The sequence below is a fragment of the Rhinolophus sinicus genome, chromosome 13, assembly GCF_057876585.1.
Source record: "Rhinolophus sinicus isolate RSI-liver-muscle chromosome 13, RSI-T2T, whole genome shotgun sequence".
Classification (NCBI taxonomy): Eukaryota; Metazoa; Chordata; class Mammalia; order Chiroptera; family Rhinolophidae; genus Rhinolophus; species Rhinolophus sinicus.
The window spans coordinates 12,034,178-12,055,164 of NC_142513.1; the positions used below are offsets into that span (position 1 = coordinate 12,034,178).

The 20,987-nt window shown below is 55.4% G+C and overlaps 1 protein-coding gene across 4 annotated transcripts; it reads left to right on the forward strand.

The window, feature by feature from the left end:
• Positions 1-752: 752 nt before the first annotated feature.
• On the forward strand, positions 753-20,422 carry ZNF335 (zinc finger protein 335). 4 transcript variants are annotated; one of them, XM_019749675.3, is made up of 28 exons: positions 753-1,066; positions 1,736-1,986; positions 3,314-3,554; positions 4,403-4,480; positions 4,725-5,030; positions 5,125-5,253; positions 6,114-6,260; positions 7,559-7,811; positions 7,895-8,072; positions 9,127-9,239; positions 10,692-10,710; positions 10,824-10,940; positions 11,027-11,103; positions 11,188-11,348; positions 12,098-12,330; positions 13,251-13,344; positions 13,483-13,577; positions 16,158-16,417; positions 17,325-17,436; positions 17,517-17,891; positions 18,586-18,728; positions 18,809-18,963; positions 19,052-19,155; positions 19,248-19,325; positions 19,521-19,604; positions 19,692-19,757; positions 19,836-19,917; positions 20,011-20,422. In XM_019749675.3, exons 2-28 carry the CDS (start codon positions 1,786-1,788, stop codon positions 20,136-20,138), a joined length of 4,029 nt encoding a protein of 1,342 aa, XP_019605234.3. In that variant the 5' UTR covers positions 753-1,066; positions 1,736-1,785; the 3' UTR covers positions 20,139-20,422. The 4 variants fall into 4 exon arrangements, with proteins under 4 accessions (XP_019605234.3, XP_088645216.1, XP_019605238.3 ...); XM_088789090.1 differs by having other exon boundaries at positions 927-1,066; positions 5,128-5,253; XM_019749679.3 differs by having other exon boundaries at positions 927-1,066; positions 20,014-20,278.
• The last annotated feature ends 565 nt before the right edge of the window (positions 20,423-20,987 follow it).

Consider the following 20,987-nt stretch of genomic DNA (forward strand, 5'->3'; position numbering starts at 1 on the left):
CAAAAAAAAATTGTATTTAAAAAATAATAAAACAGTAACAATTATAATATACTGTAATAAAACTTGTGTGAAAGTGGTCTCTCTCTCTCTCTCACAACTGATCTGATAACTTATAGGGCTACTAAGTGACTAAAGGGTGGTTATCATATGCATAGGGTGGATATTTGGGACAAAGGAACGATCCACATCCCAGGCAAGAAGGAGCTGGAAAGCACGAGATTCCACTACACTTCTCAGAATAGCGTGCAATTTTAAACTTATGAATTATTTATTTCTGGAATTTTCCATTTAATATTTTCAGACCACAGTTGACCCTAGGTAACTGAAACCATGGAAATCAAAAAACGGCCAGTAAGGAGGGACTACTGTATGTATACAAAGCCCACTAATGACCCCTCTCCATTTCCCCAATTCCAAACATCCGGACTTGTCTTCCTAGTCCCTTTACTTGATGTGACCTTGGACCAGCCACTTCCCGTCTCCAGGCCTCAGTTTCCCCATCCGTACCAGGATTTCCGCATCTCCCAAGACACATCAAACCTAAACCGGAAGGATTTCATCAGTTTGGTGACAGCATTAATAAGAGCCAGGTGAAAGGACTGATAACATTTATTTCTCTCCCGCCAGGTCAAAACCGCCTTGTTGCCACCAGCTTTTCTGAGTTGCCCTGGGAAGGGCGTGGTCAGGCCACTGGGAGCCACACCCCCGAACAGCGGGGCGTCCTCGCCGCGCCCAACCCTGCGGCCCAGGGTAGGGACCCAACAGTGACGCGCATACCACTCCCTGTGTAAACCTCCGCCATGAGAGAAAGTAGTCCCCAAACAATAACGGATCCTATCATCCATACTGGGCGATATATAAAATCCTAGATTCTCTCCAGACTCGACTATGGTCTTGAGGCCTCGGAGTCACTTTCCGGGACACTGGAAACCTGTCTTTCTCCGGCTCGGCGTAGGAAATAGTTCCGGCCTTCGATAGGCCGGTTGGTCCCTCCGCGGCGGGGGAAAGAAGATGGCGACCTCGTCGATGCCGGAGTCGGAAAGCAACGCGGCTACGAAAGCGTCAGGTTAGCGTCGGGTAGAGTCAGGTCACCCTACTGCACCCTGCCATGAAGTGGGTCCACACTGCGGGGATACCCGGTAGCAAGGTCCCGGCCGGCGGGGCTGTCCGAATAGGGCCCCGGGGTCCCAGGCCCTTTAGTGGCTCTCGCACTTGCCTGAGCGGAAACCCGGCGCCGCCACAAGATGGCGTCGGGCCTGGAGCTCAGGCAGCGCCGGGGACAGCCCTGAGTCGCCAGGCCCCGGGACTGTAGCTGTCAGCCCCCTCCGCATGGGAACTAGGGGAGGGGGGAGCGAGCTACTGACCAAGGGGGCCTTTGGGCTGTACCACCGACCCAGCACCCGGGGGGACTCGGGGGCCGAAGGGCTGAACCACTGAGCCCGGACAGGGCCCTTAGAGGGAATCACACTGCGGGAACCGTGGAGGGGAGGAGGGAAGGGTCATACCGGCCATTGACCACCCTCCCGGGGATGGGGAGGGGCCCTAGACTGGGAGGCAAGGCTTCTCGGTCCCGTTTTCCCAAAGCTCCCCTCTCTATACACGAGAAAGCCCCGCCCCGTCGGAGACTCAGTCTTTGCGTCTGCAAAATGGGCACATGGGTGCAGCTAGGTGGGCCGTGGTTGCCGGCGCCAGTAAAGTGGCCCACCTGTACTAGCCCCGTCACCTCTTCTCTCAGAGTGAAGGCCCCAGACCCTGCGACCCCCATCAAGCGGCCCCCCTGAGTCGATGGAGGAGAACGAAGTGGAGAGCAGTAGCGACGCGGCCCCTGGGCCGGGCCAGCCAGAGGAGCCCTCTGAGAGCGGCTTGGGTGTGGGCACCTCAGAAGCCGTGTCCGCCGACAGCAGCGACGCCGCAGCCGCCCCAGGGGTGGCGGAGGCCGACGACTCTGGCGTTGGGCAAAGCTCGGACCGTGGCAGCAGCTCTCTGGTATGGACCATGCTGGCCGGCGTGGGTGGAGGCAGGGGCCACAGGCAGCAGTGCCTAATAGCCAAGGGGAAGCAGCCATCAAGGCTGGCTTATAAATAATACTTGATTTTGTGAGTCAGGGACCATGCCAAAGCCCTTATCCATTTTTCTCATTTAAGCCTCGTATCTTGTAAGGCACATACCACTCTTTTCCACATCTTACAGAAAAGGAAACTGAGGCACAGTGCACTGACAGAGCCAAGATTCAAATCTAGGCTGTGGTCTTACCCACTGCTCTCTCTATTCACCGCCTTCAGTCTTTGAGATATAGGTGCCCTGGTTTAAGTCTTGGCTCTGCCTCTGATTTCACGGAGTATCTCTTTGAGCCTCAGTGTTCCGGTCTTTAAAATGGAGCAAGAATACCTGCTTCTGAGGGTGCTCTGTTGTGAGCTCCCACCAGACATTTTCTTGGAAATGCCTTTTAAACCCATCTTCTTCTGACTCTGCCACTTCCCTAGCTCCCCAGTGATCTTGAGCAAACTACCCAACTTCTCAGTTTTCTCATCTGTAAAGTGGGAATGGTGAATATACCTTCCTCGGTAGGGTTTTTATGAGGATTAAATGAATTAATATGTCCAAAGCAATTAAAACAGTGCTCAGCACATAGTAAATACTCAATAAGTATTAGCCATCACCATTGTTATTATCTGCAAGATAGTGATCATTTTCAAAACATCACATTGTAGAGACGCACAACAATGGCCCCCACTTTGGAGTCCAGCTGTTCCATTAATTCAGCAGAGATGGGCCTACCATGTGCGCAGTGGGCATTGGACCCTGGGGATACAGCAGGAGACACCTATGGACACATATGGTCTCAGCCATTATGGAGGGTACAGTCAGACCTGGGAGATACTACACTGCAGCGTAAATAGTGCTGTGATGGCGGAACACAGGTCTGCAGCACTGAGGTGGAGAGGTCCTAACTTGGCCTTCAGGCTCAGGGTCGGCTTCCTAGAAAAGGTACCAGCTAAATGGCAGTGAAAAAGCTGGGTAGGAGTTAGCCATGGTGCACTGCTGGGAGCATTTCAGGCAGAGAGAACAGCTTATTCGAAAGCCCAGTGACAATAGCTCCGCCTTGCTGTGGTGAGGGGGATGTGGGGCCCTTTCCCTGACCAGAGCCAGGGAGCTCTGGAGGGCTTCTTGCACTGATCTTCAGTGGAGCTGAGGGTGTGGGTGACTCCTCTCACCATGTCCTTGAGCCAAGGAGCTCTGTCTAGTGGGTGGCAGGCTGCCCTGCCCCATCCCGGCTCCTAAACTCCCTCTCTCTCTCTTTCCTGTCCCCTAGGAGGAGGTATCCGAGAGCAGCTCCAGCACGGACCCCCTGCCCCATGGCTACCTCCCTGATTCATCTTCTGTGTCCCATGGTCCAGTGGCAGGGGTGACAGGTGGCCCCCCAGCCCTCGTGCACTCCAGCGCACTCCCAGACCCCAACATGCTGGTATCTGACTGCACGGCTTCTTCCTCGGACCTGGGCTCAGCCATCGACAAGATCATTGAGTCCACCATTGGGCCTGACCTCATCCAGAGTGAGTCAGGCAAAGGGTGGCAAGAGTCGGCCCCTTGGGGTTTCCCTGCAGAGTCCAGCAGGACCAGCTATGCACCCCCGAGCAGTGCGAACTGCGGCAGACCACTCTGCCACGCTGAATGTGTAACAGGCCTCATAGTGGGAAATGGTGTGAGATTGAATGAGATAGCACAGTCAAGTTCTTAGCAGGCGCCTAGCAGGGGATAAGTGCTCAATAAATACAGAAACAGTAACACCTAACTTTGTACTGGGGTCTGTTCTAAACACCTTACCTCCAGTAGTTCATTAATTGTCCCAGGAACCCCAACAGGGCGGTCCTATTATTATACTCACAGTGTAGATGAGAAATCTGAGGCACAGAGGGTATAAAATATTTACCCATTGTCAGCGGCAAGTGTTGGGCCATGAGATCAGACAGTCTGACCCCAGAGCTTGTGTTCATGATGTAACAGGCTGTATTTTCTATTAAGGATGCGTGTAAAGGCCATAGCACCTGGAAAAGTCCTGGGATGGTCTGGAAAGCCAGTCCTAAGAAAGTGGTGTAGGACCTGGGCTTTGACCTTGGGGAAGTTTGGGAAAGAAGTGGGTGCATCTCCAGGTTTAGTGGTCAAAGGCGGGGCAGCAGAGGGAGCTGTGGCATCTGTGTGACTGTGGACCAGCTACTGGACAAGCATAGCACACAAACCAGACCTCCCAATAGCCCTGTCCTGGTGGGTGAGGGGTAGGGGAGGTAACTGAGGCTCAGAGGGGCGACGAAGCTGGTTCACAGTCACGCAGGTGAGCCAGAATGAGTGGGCAGTGACAGTTGTCGTCATCAGCTGGGAATTCCATCCCCACATCTCTGCCCAGGCTGCATCACTGTGACCAGTGCTGAGGATGGTGGGGCTGAGACCACACGGTACCTGATCCTGCAAGGACCAGATGATGGTAAGATCCCAGGCTCCAGACCCAGGGAGCCCTGCAGTGGACAGGGGAGTGAGAGAGGTTTTGCCACAAACTCACTGTGTGATCTTGACGGGTTATCTGCTGCTCTGGGCCTCAGTTTCCCCACTGTTACTCTGGTAGGGAGTTTGGTTCTGGTATCCCCGGGCCTGCCTGAGAGGGACAGCGGGAGCTTGTGGCCAGCCTCCCCCTCCACTCCCTTCCCTCTGATTCCCTCACCCACCCCCAGGTGCCCCCATGGCATCGCCAATGTCCAGTTCCACCCTGGCCCACAGCCTGGCAGCCATCGAGGCCCTGGCCGATGGCCCCACGTCCACGTCCACGTGCCTAGAGCCGCCTGAAGAAGCACAAGGTGGGCCCAGCTCCCCAGCACAGCCGCCCCCAGCGTCTGGCACAGAGGAGCCAGACCTACAGAGCCTGGAGGCCATGATGGAGGTGGTGGTAGTACAGCAATTCAAGTGCAAAATGTGCCAGTACCGCAGCAGCACCAAGGCCACGCTCTTGCGCCACATGCGGGAGAGGCACTTCCGCCCAGGTGCGCTGACAGCAGCCTCCCTGGCTGGGGGGTGCTGCACAGGTCGGGGTGGGGTGCCGAGAGCCAGACGCGGAAGCTTGTCTTACCCCCTCAGCAGCAGCAGCTGGTAAGAAGGGACGTCCACGGAAGTGGGGCACCTCGACCAAGACCCAGGAGGAAGAGGCGCCAGAGGAGGAAGACGACGATGACATCATGGACGCCGGTGCCATTGATGACCTGGAGGGTAGGCCACCACGGCTCCCAGGCCCGCTACTTCCACCCCCGTCTATACGTACTGAGCTCCTTGTGGCCCACATGGAGAGCCAGGGAAAAGGACCTGGCACACGTGCAGCCACGCTGCCTTCACTGTATGACAGAGGCGTGGGGCTCTGGGACAAGGACCTCTGTGCAGTTGTGCAGGCTGTGCACTGACAAAGCACCTGTAAGAGGGCCGCGTTCACATTTGTCCAACAGAAATAGAAGGCAAGCCACATATGTAGTTTTCTCTTGTTTCGTAGCCTTGCTTTTTTTTTAAGTAAAAAGATTAAATTAAGTTGAATCATACTACATTTTATTTACCCAATATACCTAAAATATTATTTCAACATGCGGTCATTGTAAAAATTATCAGTGAGCTATTTTACTCTTTTCCTATTCATTTTTGGAACTCCGGTGCGTGTTTTACACTTAGTTGTGTCTCAGTTTAGGCCAGGCATATTTTAATAGCTCAGTAGCCACATGGGCTAGTGGCTCCTGTGTTGTCATAGACTCCGTGTCTTGCACAGTCATAGAGATTGTAGAGCTGAATGTTTAATTCAGCTATTTTCTAACAGTGGCTGTAAAGTGTCTTGAGGAAGGGGCACCTTTTTCCACTTCACAGCCAGGTGCTGTATAAGCCAGTGGTAGGTGTCAGGAAAGGACTGCAGGGGCCTGGAGAGGGATATGCACAGTCAGCCTGGGGGACATCAGGAGGGCTGTGTGAAGGAGGCGTCATTACTGGGCCTGAAGGAGGAGTGGGCCTCTTCCCTGGAGAGCGGGGCAAGGGATCAAGACGGAAAGAGTGGATCCCATGCTGATGCCCACCTTCTCTTACGATCCCCACAGAGGACAGCGACTACAATCCAGCCGAAGACGAGCCCCGGGGCCGGCAGCTACGACCCCAGCGACCCACTCCCAGTACGCTGAGACCCCGAAGGAGACCTGGCCGACCCCGGAAGCTGCCTTTCCTGGAGACCTCTGACCTCCCAGATGGTGAGACTCGGTCATGGGAGTGGCCGTGTGGGTGGGGCCAAGGGCTGGGCTCCTTTGCTGTTTGCTTCTGTGGAGCCCTGGGGACTGAGTGTGCTGTGCAGGGCAGCAGTCCCAAAGTTTCAAACCAGGTGACCTGCAGGCCTCCTTGTAAAGGGGAAATCCCTCACAGACCAGGCTTGAGAGACCCTGAGCTAAGAAATGATGTATCAGCTTTCTGGAAAAGCTTTTCAGTAGTAAGTTGTCACAGCCCAGGAGGAGGTTGAGTCTTTATAGCTGGACTAATAAGATGAGTTTTAAGTATTAGTAGTGAAATGAGAACAAGGCTGAGGCCTGAAACTGTGTCCAAGGAGCACCGGCTTCGAGCATTACAGGCTGGGGATAGGAATGACCCGTCCTGGGAGTACATGCCAGCTCTGCCACCTGCTAGCTGTGTGACCTGGAACATACTCCTTTGCCTCTTGAATCTCCTGTTCCCTTTTTGTGAATGCAGGTGACAGCACCTGCCTCTTAGAATTGTTTTAAGGTGTAAATATACACAAAAAAACACATGGTAGCTGTCTTTGTACATGCAGTTGAGGGGGATTGTTATCTTTCTCAGTCTCCTTTTTAAAATAACTTTTTACTGAGTTATGTGTATGGAAAAGCACACATACCCTAAGTGCACAGCTCAGTGAATTTTCACAAGGTGATTATACCTGTATAACCTAGCACCCCAATCAAGAAACAGGATGTTACCAGCATTGCCTTTGTCATTTTTGGTTTCTAAAACATATTGAAATACTATTGATGTGTTTGAATAGGTAATACTCCCATCTGTCCTCCAGCTACCCGGCATCCCTAGGGAAAACCAACGTTAAAGTGTAGCTGTTGCTGCCCAGAGTGAGTGTTCTCTGAGGTCAATAGAGCAGCAGTTGTCATCTCCGTTTGCCAAACGGGGCAGATGAGACCCAGAGAGGGAGTGGCTTTGCCTGAGGACACACAGCAAGTCATTGACGGAGCTGAACCTAGCACTCAGGCCTCCTGGCTGGGAGGTCCCCAGCTGTCTTGCTGCTGCTCCAGACTGTCACATTTAAGTCGTGCTGTGCTAACAGCATGTCAGCTACAGGAGGGGCGTGTGTGTCCACGCTGCCCTCTAACTGTGTCCGGGCTGTCTACGTCTGTCCCGTGGCCTGACATGCCTGCCAGTCAGGGGATTGTGACAGTGTGGGGGGGACATGTTTTGGCTGGGCTCTGTCACAGCCCCCCACCTCTGTCCTGGTATGTGGTGGCTGATTTGTGACCTGGCATGTCCGTGGCAGGTGTGGAAGCAGAGCCTCTAGTGAGTTCCCAGAGTGGACAGAGCCCGCCAGAGCCACAAGACCCCGAGGCACCCAGCTCCTCAGGTTCAGGGCGCCTGGCAGCCCTGGGCAAGGCCGATAGGGTCCCCGTGGAGCCCAGCATGAACCAGTCGGATGCAGAGAACGCAGCGCCCTCCTGCCAGGAGGAGCCCGACACCCCACCCCGCCGCCGTGGCCGACCCTCCAGGCGCTTCCTCGGCAAGAAATACCGCAAGTACGTGGAGCAGCGGTGAGGGTCGGGGAGGCAGCTGGGTGGCTGCAGCCCAGCCAGACCTCTGCACAACACCCTCCTGACAGGTATTATTACAAGTCGCCCAAACCACTTCTGCGACCCTTCCTGTGCCGCATCTGTGGCTCCCGCTTCCTGTCCCATGAGGACCTGCGCTTCCACGTAAACTCCCATGAGGCTGGAGACCCCCAGCTCTTCAAGTGCTTGCAGTGCAGCTATCGCTCCCGCCGCTGGTCCTCGCTCAAGGTGGGAGTCGCAGCTGGGAAGAAGGAGAGCAGCTGGGAAGAGAAAGGTGCCGGGCATGGGGAGGGACGGCGGCTGGACGAGGGAAGGCAGGAGCCCAGAGTGGTTAACAGGGCCTTACCCGGCGCCCACTCCTGCTGCTTTGCCGGGCTCATCTGGGCCGCCATGCACAGTTTTTCTTGCCCCACGCAGCATGGCCGCTTCATATCTTCAGGAGTGCCGTTTGCCTGGTGGACATCATAGATTTGCTTGTTCAGAGGAGCTGACACATGGCAGTAGCGCTGCTTTTATCTGATTCATTTCGTTAGAAAGTTTTCCAGCAGATGGCAGCAATCAGCAATGTGTCTCAAGAGAGGGGCTCCTTTTTCTCCTTAACCCAAACGTGCTGCGTGGGGGCACAGTAGCCCTGAGCCGTCTTCTGCCCAGTACCCAGGCCGCTGGGCCACTCATTTCATCCTCATGCAGCTGGAAGAGGTCGTAGGTGTCCACTGTCCCATTTTATCGACCCAGGAAACTGCAGCTTGGCTGGAGCAAAATGAGGCAGCAAGTTGGCCGTCATTGAGGACAGGGACATTTTCAAGCCCAGACGGCCAGAGCCCCTGTGCTTTCTGCACGCTGTGCTTCCTCTGTCAGACGGGGATCTATGACCTGGAAGTTGTTCTCTGGAACCCCAACAGTAGGGGGTGGGGGGTGGCTGTCCCATACTGCAGTGGGGAGCGCACTGGCTGTGGAGCCGCACTGCTTGGGATCAGCTCCAAATCAGCTCAGCAAGCCACTTCACTTCAAGCCTCAGTTTCCCCCTCTAGTCTGAGCCTCAGTTTCCCCCTCTATTCCGAGCCTCTGTTTCCTCCTCTATCAAATGGTCAGTGGGATGGCCTGGCACAGAGCTGCTTGTCTCACTGGGGAGAGTCACCAGCCCTCATCGGCTGGGACCCTGGCAGCACTCCCTCGTCCCGTGAGCCTGTTCCCGCTGCAGCTCTAGGGCTGTGGGCACAGGCGAGGTGTGGCAGGAGGGGTGGCAGAGCTCTGGCCCACTGTCCTTTTGCCTCTCTCTCAGGAACACATGTTCAACCACGTGGGCAGTAAGCCCTACAAGTGTGACGAGTGCAGCTACACCAGTGTCTACCGGAAAGACGTCATCCGGCATGCAGCCGTGCACAGCCGGGACCGGTCTGTGGGTGTGGGTTGGGATGGGGCTGGGGTGGGACAGGGGGCCCAGGATAACCAAGGTCCCCGGTTAGGGAGCACCTGCTCAGGGCCAGCCACTCGCGACACATTGCAGACATCAGAAAGGCCAGACGATTCAGCCCAGATCACTTGGCAGTGGCAGGGCCTGGAGGTCCCTTATTCAGTCTCTTCCCTGCTGCGAACTTTGGTTCCCATCTGTCAAATGGGGACAATCGTTGCTGGGGGGTTAAGGACATTGTATACCGAAAGGGGCTCGTAAATGATCTGCAGATCTTCCAGACTCCAGGTCCACACTCATCTCTCACGGCACTGAGAGCAGACGTAAGACAAGCAGGTGGCCAAACAAAACTCTTTAGGAGCCTGGTGACACCTCCCTGAATTATAATGAGATGTGCGGCTTCAGGAAGGAGTTAGCTTCACTGGAAGGACCAGGGCGTTGAGTAGAGATTGGATACGGGGATCTGCAGGGTGGATCTGTTAAAAATGCCAAAAGAAATTTAAACAGCATTTTATGCATCTATGACCTGCAAATCAGAGTAAGCCCTCAGTATGAACTGAAGGCTGGGAGGACGGAGTTTTTTAAAAGGAGAAAGGTTGCTAGGGAAACTGGGTTATAAACTTACGTCATTCATTTTATTTTTTCATATTGCAATATATAAATGTAGCAAATCAACACGTACATGCCTTATATCATTTGTTTTCTGATCGGTGGGGACAACTGGATTTTTCAACCATGGGCTGGCTCAGTGGTCAGTCAGGCTGTGATACAAAAACAATGGGTAACGTGATTAGGCATTTGTCAATGTCCTAGTTCCCATTCAGGCTTGTAGAATAAAAGCTTTTGAGTTATTTATCAACAGAAATCACACAGCACAAAGAGTGTTCATTCTGCAGGCAGTTTCCAGGTCCAAGAGGCAGAGTCACGCTGTGTAAGCAGCCTCACAGTTGCAGCTGCAAAAATCCAAATACTGGGCCACATATTATGATGTTGACCTTCTTTCAAGTCCTCAGATCTTAAACTGTGTTTGTGGAAAAGTCAGCTCCCCAAAATGCTTATAGATTTTCTGTAAAAAAGAAAAAGGAAATGGAGTTCTGCGCCCAAATAAGATTAGGCACACCAGGTCTGCTGGTTCAACAGCATTCTCTCCAGCGAGACTTCTCACAGCCTTTAAAATGCAAATGTATTTTGTGACTTGAGAGAGAAAGGATGCACCTTTCCCAAATGTAGTGGAGTACAGAACTTACAGTACCCTCCTAGCGTTTCCCCATCGAACTCCAGTTGGCGATGGGGAAATAGCATTCTGAGAGAAAGGGGCTTGGGTGGGGAGGAGGGATATTCAGGGCTGAGACTGGGTCTGGGGGTCTGGTGATGCGAGAGGGTCTGGGGTGGGCTTGGGGAAACAATGATCTAACTCCTGTGCCTTCCTCCTCCAGGAAGAAGAGGCCAGATCCGGTAAGTCCAGTGCCCTGGCCTGGGAAGGGAGCCTGCTTGTGGGGGTGAGGGCAGGAAGTGAAGTCTCTTCCGCTGCCCTTCTCTCCATCTGGCCCTCTCTTGTCCCTCCCCAGACCCCAAAGCTGAGCTCCTTCCCCTGTCCCGTGTGTGGTCGTGTCTACCCCATGCAGAAGAGACTCACACAGCACATGAAGACGCACAGCACTGAGAAGCCTCACATGTGTGACAAGGTGGGTGGCGCCAAGAGCTGGGCAGGGGTGGGGGCCCAGGGCCTCCCTGGGAGATCCCACCACCCACCTCAGCCTATTCCTTACAGTGTGGAAAGTCCTTTAAGAAGCGCTACACCTTCAAGATGCACCTGCTCACGCACATCCAGGCTGTCGCCAACCGCAGGTACACCCCCCGGGATGCCCCTGGGGCTGGAACCACGCCCACCTTCACCCCGCCCTGAGCTGCCCTCCTTCTGACCACCCTCAGGTTCAAGTGTGAGTTCTGTGAGTTTGTCTGCGAGGACAAGAAGGCATTGCTAAACCACCAGCTGTCCCACGTCAGTGACAAGCCCTTCAAATGCAGCTTCTGCCCCTACCGAACCTTCCGAGAGGACTTCCTGCTGTCTCACGTGGCCGTCAAGCACACCGGTCAGGCCAGCCACACTGCTTCCTGTCAGCCCTCAGCTCACCATGGCCCCTAGTCAGACACTCAGTTCCATCCTCCTCCCCCTGCAGCCGGAATCCTTCAGTTGTAAAGGGAATCCCTTCTGGGACGGTCACTCTGTAACGTCAGGGCCACTGCTGTCAGGGTGGCCCTGGGCCAGTCACCCTTTCTGAGCTTTTCTTAGCTGTAAAATGGGGGCATGAGAAGTAGCTACCATATGATGATGATAAAAGCGAGTTCCACTTGTTTCCTGGGCCCTCTGTGCTGGAAGCTGGCACTAGAGATGGGTCGTAGATAGTCCCTGCCCCCGGCAGATGAAGCAGCAGAAACGGCATCAACCATATGCTTTTGTACAACAAAAGTTCGTTCTTCTCCTCGGTGCCCAGCCCTCTGGCTGGCACAGCAGGGGAAATTAGAGCCAGGGAGCCAGGGGCTCCCTTCACCTGATTCCTGTCTGCCTGGGAGCGGGTGGTTCACGCAGGAGAGGGGTGCGTGGTCATGTGACCTTGCACACGGCACCGGCAGGAAAGCTGCGAGTGCAGAGCGCCGACCTGGGTCGTTTCTGTCCTGGCTCACCACCATGGACAGCGGCAGGTGTTTGCCTGAGCTGGGGAAGTCATCCCCGGGCGGGAATCAGGTGGAGAGGTCCTTGGAGTCCTGGCAAGGCTTCCAGGCGGGGGCGGGCGACGGGGTGGGCAGGCAGGGACAAGCATTCCCCCATGTCTGCCTGCAGGGGCCAAGCCCTTTGCTTGTGAGTACTGCCACTTCAGCACACGGCACAAGAAGAACCTGCGCCTTCACGTGCGGTGCCGACACGCAAGCAGCTTCGAGGAATGGGGGCGGCGCCATCCTGAGGAGCCCCCGTCTCGCCGCCGCCCCTTCTTCTCTCTGCAGCAGATTGAGGAGCTGAAGCAGCAGCACAGCACGGCCCCTGGACCACCCCCCGGCCCCCCCGGACCTCCCGAGGTAAGTTCAGGCAAGCAGGCAGCAGACACACGAAGGGGCCTGGAGGCGGGGACCAGGACCACAGTGTGACGTTGCCTCTCCCAGTGTCCTCATTGGCGCCTTGGGGCAGTCAAGTGACCCCCGCCTCTGGATTGTGGTAAAAAGCAGCTGAGGCCACAGACATACCTGATCAAAGCTGAGAATAGGGGTGGCTTTCCAGTGCTAGTAATAGAGAGTGGAAATACTAGCAGCTTCATTGTGCCAATAGCTGATTATTCTCTCATGTACAAGAGGTCTCAAGGTCGGCAGTCCAGGCTGGTGGGGCAGCTCCGTGGTCAGTCACCAGGGACCAAGCTCTCGCCGTATTTTGTCCCGGCCTTCTTAGGCAGGTGACTTCCATCTTGGTGGTTGCCTCCTGGTTCCGTATAGCTGCAGGAGCTCCCGCCTTCCTAGCCATATCCTAGGCGAGAACAGGAGGAAGAGAAGGGGGAAGGGCAAAAAGGATGCCTGCCATCTATTCGTCTATCTTCCTCGTGAACTTTGCCAGAAGGCCCTGCTCAGCCATGTGGCCACACTTTACCTAACTACAAGGGAGGCCGAGAAATAGAGTCCTGTAGTTGAGTGTGGTGCCTCCCTATTCCCCCACCAAAAGATGGACCAGCACAGGGTGCTGATAGAACACAGGCTCTGGAATCGGACAGTCTCGTGTTCAAGTGCCAGTCCTGCCACTTACTAGCTGTGGGATCTTAAACCAGACACCTGACCTCCCTGCGCCTCCGCCAGTTCATCTGTGGCATTGAGCTGGTAAATAGCTTGAAAAGTGTTTGTGAAGATGAAACAAGCCAACAGATAGAAAGCGCCCCACACACAAGAGGTGCTCAGTAAATGGCCTTGAATCTGAGCTGCCCTCACTCAGAGTTGGCCGTATCCCCACCCCACAGGCCCCCCCAGAGGCAGCACCTTTCCAGTCAACTGAGACCCCCCCACTGCTCTGTTCTGATACCCTGGGTGGCGCCACCATCATCTACCAGCAAGGTGAGCTCTGAGGGAGGGTGGGAAGCAGGGCGCTAGGCAGGGGCAGGGGTCATGCTGGTGGGGGCTGCAGGATGGGGGGCAGGACATTGGGTACCAGTTTCCTAGCCTTTTCTAAGGCTCAGGTCCCACCCAACCCAGGAGCTGAGGAGTCAACTGCCATGGCCACGCAGACAGCCTTGGATCTGCTGCTGAACATGAGTGCTCAGCGGGAGCTGGGGGGCGCTGCTCTGCAGGTGAGCCATCTGGGGCCTCCTCCCCTGCCCAGTTTCCGTAGGTACCAGCTCTGTGCTGGACACTGGGAGAAGAGCAATGAAGGAGACGTGCCCCACCCTTAGGGAGCTCCCAGTTAGTTGGGGAGACAGATTCACTGACACCTAGTGGGCACACGCACAGGAGGGGGACCAGCTATGCCCGGAAGGCCCCAGGAGGGCAGGGAGGGCAGAGGCTCTCCCTCTCCACTCTCCAGATTCGCCAGCGTGCTCTGCCATGCTGAGCGGTGAGCACCACTTCCTGTGCCTTCTGGGGCCCTGTTCTCATGTGGTTTTCGCCTCGCTCTGTGGCCACCCTGTGCCTGTGGGTCTGAGCTAGCTGCCCGTCTGGCCTCGTGCCCTCATTCTTGACACCTCCTACAGCTGGGGACTCCTGAGGCTTCTCGCACTCAGATCTCTCACCTGTTCAGGTGCCACAAGCCCGCATACCCTCCCCCAAGTTCATCGTCGTTCCCTCTCTCTCCTCCACCCAGCTGCCCAGGGTCACCTTCACCCCTGCCTCCCTTCCCCCTGCGTCTCCCTGCACTTCTCAAAGGCAGGGAGGAGTGTGTGCACCGCCTGTCTCCCAGCCTCTTGAAAAGATGTAGAGTGTGTATTTGAGATGATAAATTCCAGGGACTTGGAGCCATAACGTGCTGTCCCGGGGCACACAAAACTCCATGGTGGAGGGAGCCTGCTGGGGGACCTGGACATCTTCATAGGATTTAGCTCTTGGCTTTTGGGGGTGTAGAGAAGCTTTACATTTTTAAATAGTTAAATGTATCCATCAGTCTTTTATCATTTTTTGCCTTTGGTATCACCCCCAGAAAGGCCTTCACCCTGTGACTATATAAACATTGATTTGTACTTTCTTCCTAGGGTTTCATTTTTTACATTAAATCTTACTCCAGTTTATTTTTAGTGTATACAGAAAAGTAGTGGACTTAACGTTTTTCCAAAAGTTGTCCTAGCGCAGTGTATCGAATAATCTTCCCCAGTGGTTGGAAATGTCCCCTTTATCGTGCTCTAGATTCTCACGTGCACAGGAGTCTCTTTCTAGACGTTCTAGTCTAGTCATCTGTCTGCTCTTCTCAATGTTAGTGTCGTGCATTTCGGGTTTGGTTTTGTTTTTCTGATTAAAGTATATGCTTGTACAGAAAAACCGCAAAATAAACATTAAGAAACGTTCAGCACATAAGATGCAAGTCCTTAATCTTCCCCCCTTCCCTCAGGTAACCACTGGTAACAGGTTAATGAGCATTTCTCCAGTTTTGTCCATGTGACAACACAGACCTTTTGTTCCTTGAACTGGCATCACACTATTCGTTGCAACCACCTGTTTTTCCCCCTCGTCCACGCGGCGGCACAGGCTGCCAGCACACGCACGTCTCCCTGACATCTGCACGTCACGTCTCCACATCCTCATCGTACACGTGCTGATGTCTAGTCGGTCCTTCCCTGCTTGCGTTGGGTCCAGTTTTTCATTAACTCAAGGCAGTGCTTTAGGGCACACAGAGTTAGTTATAGGTGTTCATAAACCTGTTTTTAAAAACTAAAAGACCTCCTAGAAATAGAATTGGTGGGTCTGAAAGCATGAAAGCTCATAAAAAGATACGCCACCTTACATGACCCCCACTAGAGCGTGTTTCCCTGCGCCCTTGCCAACACTGGGTATCATCAGTCTTTATAAATCTCTTCTACGGAACGAGTATGTTTTCATGGTCACCTTTTATAATTTTGTCTTGATAAATGAGACTGAACTTTTTTCTGTATGTTCATAGACCGTTTTATTTCTCTGACTTACCTGTTTGTGTCTTGTACTGATTTTTTGTTTTTTTTATTACCACTGTGCAAGAGCCATGTGTATCTTTGTATATGAAGGAAGTCCACCTTTTAACTCATATGAATTGTTAGATCCCACCACTCCCCACTTTCTTTATGATTTCATTTTATGGTTTGTTTTGCTATAGGTCTTAGCATCTCTGCCATGATATTCCCACCCCAGGATTATAAAAATACTTATCCACATTTTCTCTTCATATATTTAGAGTTTTATTATTACATTGCAGTCTCTAATCCATTGGAAGCAGACTTTGGAGTAAGATGTGAGGTCGAGCTCTTTTTGTTTCTTAAATGGTTTGCCACTTGTACCTTTACTTCAAGATTTCTCAACCTTGGCGCTTTGGGCCAGATAAGTCTTTGTTGTGGGGGCCATCCTGTGCATTGTGGGATGTTTAGCAGCCCTGACCTTTGCCCCCTAGATGCCAGTAGCGCCACCCCCTTCCAATTGTGACAACCAATAAATGTCTCCAGACATTGCCCAATGCCTGTGGGGGGCAGTACCACTCTACCCTATTCTTGTTCAATCTGTTTCCAGTAGCTGGGTGGCATTTGGAAATCCAGGGTGTTTTGGAAACACACAATTGGGTTGTGCACATGAGCGGTGGCAGCACTGGGTCTGGCCAGAGCCCGGGTGAGCTGTGAGGCCCTGAGATCGAGAAGGACCTTGAACACCAGCTCCTCTTTCACAGACCCTGCTCAAAATACCCATTGGTGCCATTGCAGGTGGCCGTGGTGAAGTCGGAGAGTGCGGAAGCCGAGTTAGCATCCCCTGGTGGGCAGCCCTCCCCGGCAAGTGCCCCTCCACAAGTGGTCACCCTCCACGTGGCAGAGCCGGGGGGCGGTGTGGCAGCCGACAGCCAGCTAGGCCCCCCTGACCTGCAGCAGGTCACCCTGGCACCCGGTCCATTTGGGGGGGCTGGCTACAGTGTCATCACGGCACCCCCTATGGAAGAGGGGACATCAGCTCCTGGCACACCTTACAGGTAAGACCTGCCACCTGCAAGGCATGCTATGGGGAGGCAAGGGAGGACACTGCCCGTCCAATCCTAGTTGGCAGGAGGTAGAAATCCTAATACATGTAAAGTGATTGGGCTGTAGGGGAGTCGTCTCCTTCTCAGGTCAGAAGCTACTATCTTTGGCCACTTAGGTGTTCCAGGCACTTGCCATTTGTGAACTCGCCTAAGCCATCCCCATGAGATCCACCTTTCCTCAATTTATAAATGAGGAAACAGGCCAGGGAGGTTAAAGAACTCTCTTGAGGTCAGATATGCGGTAGGTGAGGATTTTCTGAACCCTGCTCCCTTTGGTTCCAAAACCCAAGTGCTCTTTGTTCTGGATGATTCCTATTGTGTTTTCCAGCTCTGACCTTCAGAGCACGCTCAGCCTCCTTGCTGTCCTCCGAGGCCTGGAAGCTGCACTCAGCTTCCTCCACACTGAGCGAGTTTGGGGCGGAAATGTTATTTTACATTGACCGAACCCCTGGGCAGTCTAAGGAAGCCCTGAATCCAAGTACCAAACTGTTCGGCAGAGATGCGAGTCGGGATGGCTGGGCCAGCGCCTGGGCAGCCATCTCTCAGCATCTGCCCTCTTGTCTGTAATGCGGGTCCTTGTCAGCCCTGCCTCCCTCGCTTCGCCAGACTTAGGCTGCACCCCGGGGGCCCTCCACCTTGCCGCCCCTTACCGCTTGTGAGCCAGACAACACTCTGGACACAGGCTCACCGTTTACAGAAGAGACAGTGGAGGTTCGACTGGTAAAGGGCCGAGCCAGGATTCAATCCAGGGGTCCATCTGCAGTCTAGTCACCCCTCAGTTGATGGCTTTCTGGGGACTCGTGTGGGCCTCTGTCCCTTCCTGTATCCCTGACTCACCGCCCCCTTCCTGTTCCCACAGCGAGGAACCCCCAGGGGAGGCAGCCCAGACAGTGGTTGTGAGTGACACCCTGAAAGAAGCAGGCACACACTACATCATGGCAGCCGACGGGACGCAGCTGCATCACATCGAGGTGAAGCTGGGGAGCCCACCCCACCCCATTTCCATCCCTCCCTCCCCGCCTCAGCACCTCATGCTCCCCTCTCTCCACAGCTGACCACAGATGGCTCCATCTCCTTCCCAAGTCCTGACGCCCTGGCCTCTGGAGCCAAGTGGCCCCTGCTGCAGTGTGGGGGGCCGCCCAGAGATGACCCTGAGCCCCCGTCTCCAGCCAGGACCCATCCGCTAGGGGATCCCCGGGGCTCTGCCTCCCCACCTCCTGCAGCCAGCAAAGCCCTGGGCCTGGTAGTGCCCCCCTCGCCGCCATCTGCAGCCACTGCATCATCAAAGAAGTTTTCCTGCAAGATCTGTGCAGAGGCCTTCCCTGGCCGAGCGGAGATGGAGAGTCACAAACGGGCCCACGCCGGGCCTGGTGCCTTCAAGTGCCCCGACTGCCCCTTCAGCGCCCGCCAGTGGCCCGAGGTCCGGGTAGGTGCCAGCCTGTGCCTCAGCAAACCTTGACTGAGCACCGCGTTCCCCCCTAAGCCAGCCCTCTGCTCCCCTCTAGTCAGAGGTGACTCAGCAAGGCTCTCAGGGTGCTCAGTCAGGGATGGGGGGTGGAGGAGATCAGACGATGTGACTGATGCCAGTATCTGCAGAGTGAATGAGTGCATAGCAGAGCACGGACAGGGAACAAGTCATGTGGACTTGGGGTGCTGGGAGATGTCACAGAGGAGGTGTGGCAACATGAGGTGTGCTTAGGAAAAGGCAAGGTGTTTAGAGAGTATGGAGGGTGCACAGTTCAAGGGAGGTTCCAGGGCTGCTTCACAGTCATTTGGGGGGTTCCCTCCTTTCACCCCAGAATTTCCAGTTTTCAGATCTGACCATGCACTGGATCCTCAAAGCATGAGGGAGGGAGCAGGGCCGAGCCCTAGAATGTCAGGGATGGGGGAGACCTCAGAGGGCCCCTCATCTGAACCTGTACATTACATAGGGGTAAACTGAATCTGAGAGCAGGGACAGGATATTCCAAGGAACCTCGCGGCGGAGCCTATGGCTTTTCTCGGTCTGGTTTGCACTTTTTACCCAGCTCCTCCCAGGTCACTTCAGAGGAAAGGGTCCCTGACAGCTGTCTGTGGAGCTGTGCTAACCCAGCTGATGCCCAACTCTGTCCCTTCCACAGGCCCACATGGCACAGCACTCGAGCCTGCGGCCCCACCAGTGCAGCCAATGCAGCTTTGCCTCCAAGAACAAGAAGGACCTGCGGCGACACATGCTAACCCACACCAATGAGAAGCCTTTTTCGTGCCACCTCTGCGGGCAGCGGTGAGGCTAGGTTCAGGTGGGCTGGGGCTGCTGGGCATGCAGGGTGGGGCCACCCCTGATCCTGTATTCCTCCCTTGCAGTTTCAACCGGAATGGGCACCTCAAGTTCCACATCCAGCGGCTACATAGTCCTGACGGAAGAAAGGCAGGGACGCCTACTGCCCAGGCCCCAGCCCAGACCCCCACCCAGACCATCATCCTGAACAGCGATGACGACACGCTGGCCACACTGCACAGTGAGCTGCCCCAGGGGCCCCAGGGGGAACCAGGGACTTGAGCCACTGGCCCTGGAGCCCGAGTGAGCATCCTTCCCTCTCTGCCCAGCCGCACTCCAGTCCAGTCACGGAGTCCTGGGCCCAGAGCAGCTGCAGCAGGCACTGGGCCAGGAACACATCATCGTGGCCCAGGAGCAGACAGTGAGCAATCAGGTGAGAGCCTGGGTTGGGGCCCTGCTGGCAGGTCAAAGGCAGGGGTGGGGGCGCATGGAAAGCTAAGGTTAGAGCTGGCTTGGCCCTGGCAGGAGGAAGCCACCTACATCCAAGAGATCACCACAGCAGATGGCCAGACAGTACAGCACCTGGTGACCTCTGACAACCAGGTGAGCTGCACTGAACACCTAAGCCCTGAGCGCCCCCTCCTAGGCCCCACTTTGGGGAGGGACACCCCCCCCCCATGGTGTGCTTGCAGTTGCCACTGCTGATGGTGGGTGTCCCTGGCGCCCCTGCTCCGCCATCGTCGCTGAGCTCCTGGTGAGTGGCGCCCCAGCACCTGCCTGCTCTCCACCGTTTTTCAGGTACAGTACATCATCTCTCAGGACGGAGTCCAGCACCTGCTACCCCAGGAATACGTGGTGGTCCCCGAGGGCCATCACATCCAGGTAGTCGAGACCTGAGGCAAGGTGGGGAGTGGGGGGAGGGACGCACAGCCTCCTCCCGGGGTCACCGGGTTGCCTTCCTCTCTCCAGGTACAGGAAGGCCAGATCACACACATCCAGTATGAACAAGGGGCCCCGTTCCTTCAGGAGTCCCAGGTAGGGCCCTTGGGGGACCAGGTGGAGCATGGGCAGGGCACCTCCAAGGCCACATCTCATCGTTCTTCTCCCCTCCAGATCCAGTACGTGCCTGTGTCCCCAGGCCAGCAGCTCGTCACGCAAGCCCAGCTTGAGGCTGCAGCACACTCAGCTGTCACAGGTATGGGCCTGGACCCTGCAGACCACGGGTGCCCGGGACCCAGGCCTCACTTCGGGGGCCTCAGGCTCACCATCCTTTCCCCCCCTCCGGCAGCAGTGGCCGATGCTGCCATGGCCCAAGCCCAGGGCCTGTTTGGCACAGAGGAGGCAGTGCCTGAACACATCCAACAGCTGCAACACCAGGGCATCGAGTACGACGTCATCACCCTGACCGATGACTGAGCCCCTGGGGCCCAACGCAGACCATGGATATTGGGCCAGCCCTTCTGGGGGTCAGGGGGACCCATGGGGACTCCCTGCTCCACCTAGGGTCTCGATACTGGGCAGGCAGCCATCCTGTCACTCCAAGGGAGCCAGACCTGTGCTGTGGGGGTTGGGGGACAGCCATGGGCCCCAGCCAGGATATGCTGGGTGCCCCAGCCTGCAGGCAGGCTTTGGGAGAGAAATTTATTTTTGTTTGGATGGACCCACTGGCCCCTCAGTGTCAATAAAGGGACCAGAGTCCAGCCCTGGCCAGCTCACTTTGTCCACTTGCTGCTACAGCCTGAAGCAGGCAAGGACTTGGGGAGCAGCAGGAAGGAGGAGCCTGTTACAGCCACAAGGGGGGAGGCAGAGGTGGCCTGGCCCCGCGGCGCATGCAGCCTTGCCTCAGTAAGTATGGTGGCCCTATGGCAGGGCAGACGCCTGGCACAGCCTGCGAGAGCCACAGCTTCCTCCCCTGGGCCCCGAGGAGCACCTGCTCCAAGCCTACAGGTCCTCAGAAGGTGGTGCCGGTCTGCAGAGGCCGCACTGAGGCCTGTGGTACCTGCTGAGCCGTATTTCCTCCTGACCCGACTGTAAAACACCTGGTTGCCCTCTCACTATAGTGGCTCCAGGGCCAGCAGACGTCTAGCTTTCTACCTGGGCACAGCTGCCAGTCCTGTGCTCCCCAGAGGAACCAGCACAGGTCCAGCTGTGGGAGTTTGGGGCTTACCAGATAGATGGTGCAGGGCTCTGGACTCCAGACCTGCTGGGAACAGGCAGAGGCCACCAGGCCACCAGTTAGGGGACAGCAGGGTGAGAAGTTCCACA

Coding starts and splice junctions, on each gene's coding strand:
- ZNF335 (XM_019749675.3), top strand. CDS start 1,786: ATGGAGGAGAACGAAGTGGAGAGCAGTAGCGACGCGGCCCCTGGGCCG. Junction 8,073..9,126: donor GCCGCTGGTCCTCGCTCAAG/GTGGGAGTCGCA, acceptor CCTCTCTCTCAG/GAACACATGTTCAACCACGT. Junction 17,892..18,585: donor GCCAGTGGCCCGAGGTCCGG/GTAGGTGCCAGC, acceptor TCCCTTCCACAG/GCCCACATGGCACAGCACTC.